Consider the following 11,709-nt stretch of genomic DNA (forward strand, 5'->3'; position numbering starts at 1 on the left):
GATTCCTCTTAATAAGCTATTAAGTTCTATTATAGTATATTGCATATAAAACAATGTTTTGATAGGTTTTAGATTAGGCTTCAACTAGGTTGTATGTGCATTTACAGATACTGTATTTCATTACAAATGGATCTACAGAACATACAACTCTGAAGTCCACATCATATATATATATATATATTTTTTTTTTTTTTTTTGGGGGGGGGAGGGGGTGTTACTTCAGAACTAGAGTCATAGAATATCCTGAGTTGGAAGGGACCCACAAGGATCATCGAGTCCAACTCTTGGCTCCTACAGGACCACCCCAAAATCACACCATGTGCCTGAGAGCGTTGTCCAAACACTTCTTGAACTCCAGCAGCTCAGTGCTGTGACCCCTGCCCTGGGGAAGCTGTCCCAGTGCCCGACCACCCTCTGGGTGCAGAACCTTTCCCTAACCCCCAGCCTGACCCTCCCCTGTCCCAGCTCCACGCCGTGCCCTCAGGTCCTGTCACTGTCCCCAGAGAGCAGAGCTCAGCACCTGCCCCTCCGCTCCCCTGTGAGGGAGCTGCAGGCCGCCATGAGGCCTCCCCTCAGCCTGCTCTGCGCTGAACAAACCAAGGGACCTCAGCTGCTACTCATGCACCTTCCCCTCTAGACCCTTTGTAGCCACCCTTTGGGTGTTCACTGATAGTTTTATGTCCATTTTGTGCTGTAGCACCCAAAACTGCACACAGTGACAATCCCTTCCCTCGACCAGCTGGCAGTGCTGTGCCCGATGCATCCCAGGATACGGTTGTCCCTTTTGACTGCCAGGGCACACTGCTGGCTGATGTTCAGCTCACCAACAACCAGACACCCCAGGTCCCTTTCTGTGGGGCTGCTCTCCAGCCTCTCATCCCCCAGTCTGTACGCAGAGCCAGGGTTGCCCCGTCCCAGTGCAGAATCCAACACTAGCTCTTGTTAAACTTCATATTTATGGTGACTGCCCAGCTCTTTAATTTGTTAAGACCTCTCTACCCTTTACAGAGTCAGCAGCTCCTCCCAAGTTAGTGTAATACACAAACTTAATATACCTTCAAGTCCTACATCCATATATGAAAACAATAAAGAGAACTGGCCCTTAGAGCCCTGGGGAACTAGATCTAATCTGGTTGATCACTGATAAGCAGTTGCAGCACACCTTTGTCTCATTTCCTTCAAAATGAAATCAAGTATATTCTGGGACAGCTGCACAATGAATAACAGCAGAGAGTGCGAAGACTGTCTAGAAATTAATTTCAAGTGTGCACTCCTGATCTGAACAAACACATTAACATGCATATGTTGACCTTTAGCAAAGTATCCGCAGCTTTACCTTGTGACATTTAAACTGATTACAAGAACGGGTATTCCCTGAACGGCAAAAATATTCCTTCCTGAAAAGGAGGCTACAGCTAAACTTGGGAAACTCTTCAGACTCATCAAAAGGAAGAAGGACCGAAAGGCAGCACACCTGAACTAATCAGACTCATGATGAACAACATACATTAACACTTACTAGTTAATATAGTTTACACATTTCTAAATAGTGTAGTTTTAAACAGTTATAAACACACAAATTAATGCAATTTTGCTTAGTATTATCCAAGAAAAAAGATAATTGAATATTTAAAACAAAATTTGAGATTGGGATCAGCTGGGTTAACAGCACAGACTTCTTGCACATGAAGAGAAGGCTGCGTATCAGAAAGTGGTTACCAAAAACTAGATAAAGAGCTAAGTGCTAACCTCAGCAGAAAAATATATCCAAATGTAGCTTCGCAGAAGTAAAAGTTATGTCAGATGATATGCAAAATTTAATATAATCTTGGTTTAAAAAAAATAATAATAATAAAGAGCAATACTAAAAAGCGAGAGAAATAAAAATCTAAAGTAAACTACAGTAAACTACCCTACCACTAACAGAGATGAATCAGTAGCAATGAATATATAGAAAATAACTGCATGGCTGAGTACTGTTTGACATTTTTGCCAAACGACCTTATCAAATAAGATTAACAGATAAAAACAACTATTGCAAACCATTTTCAACAATAAAATGGCAATTATTTTGCAGTTTTCACTTTTTTTTTTTTTTTTTTTTTAAAGGTGGGGTCCAAGTATTTTGAGTAAAAAAAAAAAAAAAAAAGGAAGTTTACAGCACTGTCTGTTGATATTATTCTCACCCTTCATATTAAATATTTTTATGTCTCATTACTGAGAGATACCTCATGTATTTCTGTATGCATACATACATTCAAATATATAGACATATGTATATACACACCATATAATTTTTCGTGAATGTATTTTAAGATCTAGACTCAATGAGCATACATTTTGAACTTCACAGACTTAGAGTGCAATACATAACAATTACAAGTGCTATACTTAAGTAAAATTGATTTTAATCTTAAAGTTTTATTCAGTGTACCTAGGGTGGTAGTAATACATTTTTAATGGACAAATCTGAGCTTTTGATGTTCTTTTACAAAATGTATTTCAGAAATGGTGAGAGGGTTGGTGTTTTGTCTGTGGTTACTTCTAATGCTTTTAATAAATGCAATATAAACTCTTCGTAATAAAAAAAAAAAAAAAAAAAAGATATATTTCTGGTATCTGAGAAATCTTCAGCACTGCAACCTTGGAAAAACATGTTTTTCTCTGATTATCTTTATCTCTGCTCTGCACGTAATATATCCTCGTCTACGTGATTGCAGATACTTGTGCATGTTATCAAAGGCCTATTTAATGAACTAAATCAGAAACCTACTAGTTACAAAAAGAGAACCAGATTGAACAGAAAATGGTATGATTCAAAGAAAACACAAAGACCAGGACTTAAAGTTGAAATAATAAATTAGTCAAATGAAAAATAATTTTGTTCCTCTGGCACCCACTTTCCAGATTTTTGCTGAAGTGTATGAGGAACTTTTATGCATTTGATCAATCCTCATATAAAACTTTAAATTCCTTATTTTTCAGTCCCTACAAGATTTGTTACAGTAAACTAACCAACTGAATGAACATTCAAAGAAAAGAATAGGATTACTAAGTCAAATTGGAGACTCAACAACTAAGACTGATCAGAGATACTGATGGTAGCCTAATTTAAGAAAAAAAGCATCAAAAGCATCAAAAAGCGTGTAGAAACCTCTAGCATCAGAGTTCTTTCTGTAGGGCACCCACTGGACTGCAGGAAGGCTCCTCCCTTGCCTAGAGGCATTGCCATTGCAGCATCACTGGAACGCAGCACTTAGGCAGGATGTCAGGGAGTTGAGGCACAAAACACGGTTTTTTAGTGTGCCCGAGAATACAAGGACAAAACTTTTAGTCCTTCACGATGAAGCTGCTCATTCTTCTAGTCAAATTTTTAAGCAATGAGAACAAAAATCTGTAGGAGAGAAGCTGTGTGTAACAAAAACTGAACCCCAGTTTCTCCCCTCCTTTCCAGGTAAGACAGACAACTTTGGACCAAGCTGACCTACAGTCAAGTTCACTCTCAGCAGGCTGAAACACTGTTTCACATTGGATTGGAACAGTTTCAACTAGAAGAGTTTATACATATACACTCTCACTGCTGTTCAAGCATATCCCATAAACAAGCAGCTGCAGCACTTAAACTCAACCAAAACTTCCTCAAGGAAGAAAATTGAATTAAATGTTTTTCTGCCCTATCCCAAGTGAGAGCTCCAATTCCCAAAGCATTGCACTGAAGTAAGAAACTTCCCTGTTCTACACAGAATCAGATCTGCAGTCCGATTATCTAGAAATATGCTTCAATCAAATGCATTTTATTTTCTTTTTTTTTCATTTTATTTTCTTTATTATTATTTTTTTTTTTATCTTCCATTTAGATATAAGGGAGGACACAACACTCAGCATTATCAAAACTAACACCACTGTTGATATGAAAAAGAAATTTTTCGGTAGGTAAACCATACCTACCAGAAGCAGATGGCACAGGATGCCTTTGGGGATGCTAAATATTTACACTTTCACATCTGCGTGCACGAGGAAGGTATTGTTATAGAAATTTAAAAGTAGAGAGGTATTCATCCATTAGCTGAGTGCTCTATTTTTGGCCTGTATACAATGGCGAAATGCATGCAGCTAATGAAAGACAGGGCATCCATACTAGCATAAACTGGAAGGATATGAGAAGACAAAAAAAAATAGACATGAAATAACAGTTAAGGATAAGCAGGATTTATTTGTTTTTACTGTAATAGCAATTATGGAGTTGATCTTAAAGAGGACAATTCCAATGGACAAAAAAAAAAAACAAAAAAAAAAAACACAACAGTGTAAGAGACAAAAAAAACTTTTCTGTTATCTATTTACCTAATCTAAGTAACTTGAATAGAAAAGTAGACCATCCCACACTACAGTATTTTTCAAAAACACTTCAGTGATTTTTCTCAAGTTTTGTTTCTACATGTATACAAACAATATTTTATGTCCAAAAATGAATTTACAACTTTGCTCTTGCAAATGTACTTGATTCAACCTTAGTTTTCAGACTCATTTAACTGTTTCCCTATCTTTCAAGCTAACCTCCAAAATCCTATCTTTCATATCTTAAACATGAAGCCAAGGAATTCAAGGTTAAGAATATAAAACTTAGAAAGAAATATTAGTCTGTTTCAATCCAAGATCAACATAACTGAGCTGTATTTAAAACAGTGACAAGGAAACAAAATTGTTATCTGCACAACCAAAAGCAGAATTAGGTTTTAATACCCGCTACTTGATCAATCAGTTCTCTCTTCTGTAGAAAATCTGGATAGGTAGATTGTATAATTCTAAGTCTTCGTAGGTTGTATTTGAATAATCTAATGTTGCCAATATCCCTCCACAATTACTAGGTTAATTAAATATTTGGTTGTATTTAGGGCAGAGCAGAGTTCAGGTGAGGTAACGTGAAGAAAATACAGGAAGTATTTTGGCTCAGAATATAAAAATGCTGCAGGTGGTGACCTTTTAAAAAGTTTCTGTTACATAAAGTTGAAAATTCTCAACTTTGTATATAGCATACTGGCATAATTTTACTTTTTTTTCCCCCTCGTTCCATTTTCCTGTCCTGTAATGTGGGTCATATGAACTTGTTTTAGTAGCTAGTCCCAATTAAGCCACAAAGGAAAGAAATCAGATGAGAAAAGATTTCTGAAAGAATCAGAAATGAGATCAGCTTTCAATTTTTCTCATGGTTTGAAGGAGTTTCAAATATAACCACATAAACCTCTAGCTGCCAAGCAAGTACCTATAACTCTGCTATGCGCAGAGTTTTCTGCTCTTGGAGGAAACAAGAAACAAAACAACAACAAAAACTTGCTGTCTGGACTTTCTTTAGTAATATCAAAAACCCAAACAAAACAGAACTGCACACACACTACTGTAAAAAGGAAAGGAATAAAGTGAGAAACATTACATTAGTAAGTAATTGTTTATTATCAATTAGCCAGAACCTCAGGAAATAAAATTACAAAGAAAATACTCAGTAGTTATCAAAATCCTTGTTTTTAAATATTTTATACTATAAGTCTCCAAACAGCATTTGTTACACTGGGTAAGTACATGCATAGTAATAGTGCAATCACATGTGAAGGATGTAGCAAAACTTCTTTAATTTAAGAGGTTTAACACAGCCGAACCACACACGTACCACAGTGTTTAAACTCAGTGTGTGTGTGTGTATATATATACGCATATATATATACATATATATATACACACACACACCCCTGCATACTTCATTTCCAGAGTGTTTTAAAGACATAACTGAGTTATGATTTGCACTTCAAAGCATATCTCAAAACTTTTCCATGCAAAGAGCTAGTCTGTAGGATGCAGTTAGGAAAAAGACAGCCGCAGGCTATCACACAGATTACCAGGTTGTGATCTTCAGCAGGGAAAAACCACTCAGGGTAAATCAGAACTTCACTGCACAAGTTCTCTACAATGAAGAATTCAATACAAGAATTAGCACAGGAACACTCCACAGGTTTCGAAGTGATTCAGAAAGGTCCAGCTGAAAAGGAATCCCCACCCTCCAGGTAATCAGAAAAGGCTCTTCCAGGTTTGAAAAACAGCAATATTGAAATTTCATCTCTTAACACACCTTGTAATTAGAGATGATCTTAACACACAGGCTTTTTATTGCTGGTAAATCTAGCTGTCTTTACTGCAGCCCTTAAACATCCAGCCACCACTTCAGCATACCTAACCCAACTGTCCACCTTCCACATCGTGGCTCCACGATGACAAACACGAAACTGCAAATTTGACTTCACCCACTCACCGTCATCTCTTCCCTTCCACCCAAACTCCCTCCCGTAGAGCTGTGCATTGAGCCAGTCTGGGGAAAAAAGAGCTCAGCTTTCAGCCTGAGCAGTTCCCTGTTGTGGTTGCCCTAGTACCTCACAGCTCTGCAGCCAGGTATGAGGACCCACACTCAAAAAACAGAAGTGAGGAAGGCTGCAAAGCAACCTCAGTCTAGATTAAGCTGAGCGTGAACTCTGTAAGAAGATTTAACTCCTTGATCCCCTAGTATGATCTAAATCCCTGAAGTGTCAGCCTCATCTCATTACTGGCTCTGATGGGGAGTTTGCAGATGCATTCTCAGTGACTACTGAAAACAGAAAATACACTCCAACTTCCCATCTCCCTGAGATTACTGGTGGCACTTTAATTCTCTACCTAGCATTTTAAAGAAGCTCTGTCCCCAAAAGGCTATTGAAAAGATTACCTCTCATATATATATCATTTAAACTCTTAAGTGAATACTGAGAAAGCGAAAGAAATACAAACACAGACATCGTTACAGACATAAACCACAAAGCTCCTCCATGTTTGCAAAACAGTGAATAATATCTCTTGACCCACAGTGACTTACAGGTGGATATATTAGATAACAGAGCAAGACTGAGATTTCCATCTACACTGGATCAAAAGGGGCAGAAGGCCTTTACCACATGGCAGCACCACAGGGAGGCAGTGAGGTATCTCCAGTACTCAGGAAGAAAACTCTCATGAAGAAAAAGCACTGGTGCAGGAAAAGTGCCAGGCTGTATTTGTTTTCATGTCACTCCTGGTACACTGAGGTATCAATTTTAAAACCTGGAGTAATACTTTATTTAGTGAAAGCAAAGTAAAGAAATTCAAAAAACAGGCAATATGGGCAAACGAGTCATAAAAGCAAACTGACTGTGCTCAAACAGATTGTTTTTCAATATAAAGTGACTTTGGTAGTCAGTCACCATACCTTTCAAGAGCTAATAGCCTATTGAAAGTTTCATAGAGATGGACCCCAGAGATGACAGTGTTGCATAAACAAACCCACTCAAAGCATCAGAAGAAATTATACGAAGTTCGATGGTCAAAACAGTCATTGAAAGAACTTGACCAGAAAATCAGGAAAAAAACAAACGTGACCTGTTTAGCTGATGAACTCTCTCTGCTCTTTAGATAAATTAATAAGCTAAGGAAAAGTCTCACACGGAGAAAGTACACTTACAAAACAGTCTTTACAGTAGAGATGAAATGAAATGTGAAAGTTCATGTACCTTTACAAAAGTGATATTGTTAACTAAAAAAAAAAATAAAAGAAAAGAATATAAGCATAAAATTGCACTTGGATAAGGATATCAGGTCAACCTGAATGCATACAAAAAAAGTAAATTTACAGAAAGCTGAAAAAAAAAAAAAGAGAAAATAATGAAAGGACTACATTAATGAACTTTTGGATCTCAGTAGGTCCAAAAGATGAATGAAAGGATTTAAATGTGTTTGCATTTGGAGATATTAAAGAACTACATGGTTAAACCAGGAGAAAGTGAAATCAAACATCTTCTGAGATCTTGCAAAGGAAAGTAGGGTATGTCAGAAGGTCATCTCAATGTCAGAAGGTCATCTCCATCACTGTTAGGAGATTAAAGGCACTCTATTGAAGTAACAGTGGAGTTCTTTGACTTAAAGCTGTGTAACAGCCTCAGAACTAGCCAAGGTAGGAATCTGTTTTGTAACATGTATAAAAAAAATACAGCTGTCTGCAGACAGAGATAATGCCTTGGGTCGGAAATGTGGTTTCTGTACAGTGCCTAGCTTACTGGAGAACTACTCTCCCATTTAAGGTCTCCTGCAGCTCTCACACTAAATTTCTTAAATAACTTTTACAGAGAGCATAGACTTCTTACATTTTGGCTGCCAGCTGCCAAAATTGAAATGGCACGAGCTAGAGGGATGCTTTCAGTTTTTAATCACAACTGCCACAGGGAATATTTTCCCACCTTCTTTCAGAGACTGCTCTAAGCAGCCACTAGAGAAGCTTAATACTACTAAAGCAGTGGCAAAGTAACTAAGGCTAGGAAATGTCTGGATGCTATCTGAAAAGAAAGTAAAGGAATTAAAAAAAGGGTGTGGATATATATGGGTCATGTTTCTGTTCAAGCACTGAGCAGGTCTATTGCATGTAAACATATTTCACAAACCGCCTAAACAGGTACAGAATATAAAATTCGTATTACACCATTATATAAACCAGCATTGCAGAAGTGACACATCAGAAATTGCACTTTCAGTTTTAACGTCAAACAAACCTCCCTCCATTCAAACACAGCTACAACTAGAAAGAAAACAGACAGCAAGCATGCACAACTCTATCATCAGTGAGAATTACATTTAAATACTTGCTTGCATACTATAAAAGACACCGACATTGCCCCATGAAATCAGATGCCTTATCATCAGTACTCTTACTTCCACAGATAAATGTGGCTTATAGTCATGAAGACTTTTTCCATCTGTCTGTATTTTAGAAGTAGTTACATTGCTGATCCTCAGTCTTGCTGGAAGGCCTCTCCATAACCATGTGCTAATGCCCCAGACATTTCCAAGTTTCCTGCCTCATGAAATCTGAGGCAGTTAATTCACGACCAGGTGATACGCATTTGTTCCTATACCAAAATTGTTCCTCACCTAATGAAGCTTTAAACAATATTTCAGCAACTATTTGTTACTTCATTTAGCTGTTTAAAACTGATTTTCTTCCTTTTGAGAGGCCATAGTTTGAACAGTGAATTCTGTAATTTAATGAGAGGAAGATAACTGTCCAGCAGAGATAATAACAAACACGTTTCCCTCTAGTATCCCCATACTGTCAGATTTTCACCTGTTTTTTTGCTTCCATTCTCCAAATACAATCATTGGTACATACAACTCTGGAAAATTTCTTTTCTCAAAGAAAATCCCACAAATAGGAGTAGAAAGCTTAAAAGCAAATAGATTTTTTCTGTTCTTGTTAGGACTGACATAGAGCTGGACAGTTTTTAGTATATGACTTTTGAAGGTAAGGGGTAGAGTTCTATTTCTTAAGAACATTCGGTTGCACTTCTGGTATTTCAATGCAACTGGAATCAGTTACAGAAACACTACAGCTAGTACTGTATCAGACATTACCTGTCAGATTGCTGTGAATGTTTGTCAATGGGGAAACCTAAAAGCAGGCTGCTGTGTTCAGATTCAGGCACTGCCTTCAGCACAGCAACCGTGAGATGCACCATGAAGTTCGTGGTTTCAGAACTATGAGCAATGCCTTGGCAAGAGGCCAAGACCTCTCCCATGAACTGCTGCAGGAGTGAATATACTACAGGGCAACCAGAAGCTGCCTCAAAGCTGAGGTTTTTCCATGCCTCACACCTCAAAATTATTTCCTCCTCTCGCTTTCACATCCCCCAGCTGTGGGATGCTCACCGGCTGCTGTGAAGATCCCACACCTCCAGCTCTTCCTGTATTCACACAGGGGTCAGTCATCATCCCGTACTTCTTGCTGCAGCTACAGCTACGAAAACGGCACCAGCTCCACGCCATGACTTCTACACTTGTCCAAGAGATTTAACTAGGAGTTAAACTAGCAAGCCACGTGTCTGAATTAAAGAGGCTACATCTCAGGAGAGAGCCTAACACATTACTCGTAGTTCTTCACCCCCTGGTAGATAACAGTAAATACAGAGGGGCCATGCAATTGAATTGCACAAACCACAGAGCTTTTAATACAAAAAAATGCGACTTTACACAGGCTGAAAATAAAAACCCACAGAACGCTTTTACACTTAAGAGATTTAATTTCCTGATAAAGCTATTTTAAAAACGTTGACCAACCTTGAAAGTGATATTGAAAACAGCAGCAGGGCCGCTTGAATCTTTGCAGCGTGAATAAATTACACACGGACGGGATGCACGTGCTTAACACATTGCCGCTGCCTCTGGTTTCAGCTCGCTTAGCGCTGGGGGATGGCCAGCGGGGAAGCACAGCCCAGGGAAGCGGATCAGTCTGCCACATACGCCACAAGCTGAAAAAGGGTTAAAACCACAACCACCCACCCCAGCGAGCCCTGCGATACCACCTCGTTTTCACTTAAGCTGCTCGTGGTTGTAACCTTTTTCAACCATTTTACAGGATGGGCAAGCTAACCCCACCTGGCTCGCCCTTTATTACTGCTGCAGGCGCTACCTGAGCGCCACCACCACGCTCCATCCCGGGGCTCTGCTGACCCGCAGCCTCCCATGGGGTCGCGTCCTTGGCTCGCAGCCCCGTGTGGCCGCGCAGGGACCCCGGCAGCGCCCCGACACCCACACGGGGATGCTCTGCCCTGCCCAAACCACCGACACGCGGTGTGTGCGTTACCGGGCTGCCCCCGTGAGCCCCGGATCCTCGTCCCCACCCCCGCTCACCTCGCCTGGGGCCGGGGCTGGGGGTGCCGCCGGTTCCCCTGGAGCTCCTGCGGGAGGCCATGGCGGGTAGGCAGGCGTCGCGGAGCGGCGGCAGGAGGAGTCCGGAGCCACCGCCCCCTCCTCCCTGCCTGAGGCAGCGCCCCGCGGCCCCCCGCGGCACGGCGCCTAGCCCCGCCCCCCCGCCGGCAGGCAGCCAATGGGGGAGCTCGCAGCGGAAGGAGGCGCGGCAAGGCCCGGCGCCCATTGGCTGGGAGGGGAAAAGGAGGGGAGGGGCGGCGGAGTGCGGGGTGCGCGCGTGTCCGCCGCGCTCGCCGCTGCCGGCGGCTTTGAACGTGGCAACATGGAAGCGGGCGGGCGCCTCTCGCGAGGCTTCGCGAGGGGAGGGGGCGGGAGGCGCTGAGGGGCCGCGGCATGGCGGCGGCCCCGGCGCTGGGGGTAATCGTGCGCTGCCCATTCCAGCCCTGTCCTGCCCTAAAGATGCTGGTTTTGGGGCTTTCTGCACGGCCTCGGTGTGGGGAGGAAGGGGGCAGAGGTGGTGCTGCCTTGTGCTTTGTTCGAGCCTCGGTAGCGGACCCCGGTGTCCGTTAAACGCCCGAGTTATGGCAAAAAGCTCGTTAAGCCTCTCAGGTAGCGCCTCACAGTTCGGCCTACGTGATGTACACAGCTGCCTTCTCATGCCAGCTCTGAAATGTTTCAAGTAACCTGTGGCAAAATGAGCCTTTTTTCCACAGAAATTCTCGTATCTGAGAGTTTGGGATTGAAACTCGCTGAGATAGCGGTTTAGTATGACAATAAATCACATCTGAAATAAAAGCAAAACCCGGCTTTGAGTCCTGACTGTAAATGCGGTGCTTCGGGTTAAAATAAGTGGTTTGTGAAATCAGAGCCTTTGCAAATGAGGGTATAGGGAGGAGGCTTTGCCTGAAGCAAGGGTTGGCGCTGCTTTTTGAACCGAGAAATGTGATGGACCTAACCAGC

The 11,709-nt window shown here is 41.3% G+C and overlaps 1 protein-coding gene across 6 annotated transcripts in view; it reads right to left on the minus strand.

Moving 5' to 3' along the window:
* Positions 1 to 10,856, minus strand: part of ASPH (aspartate beta-hydroxylase) — a 112,793-nt gene extending 101,937 nt beyond the window's left edge. For all 6 annotated transcript variants that reach the window (XM_032180660.1, XM_032180658.1, XM_032180657.1 and 3 more), the window contains exon 1: positions 10,732 to 10,856. In XM_032180660.1, the coding sequence (XP_032036551.1) occupies positions 10,732 to 10,792 (61 nt within the window). In that variant the 5' untranslated portion in view covers positions 10,793 to 10,856. The remainder of the gene's footprint in view (positions 1 to 10,731) is intronic.
* Between the last annotated feature and the right edge of the window lie 853 nt (positions 10,857 to 11,709).

This window comes from Aythya fuligula, chromosome 2 (assembly GCF_009819795.1).
Source record: "Aythya fuligula isolate bAytFul2 chromosome 2, bAytFul2.pri, whole genome shotgun sequence".
Lineage (NCBI taxonomy): Eukaryota > Metazoa > Chordata > Aves > Anseriformes > Anatidae > Aythya > Aythya fuligula.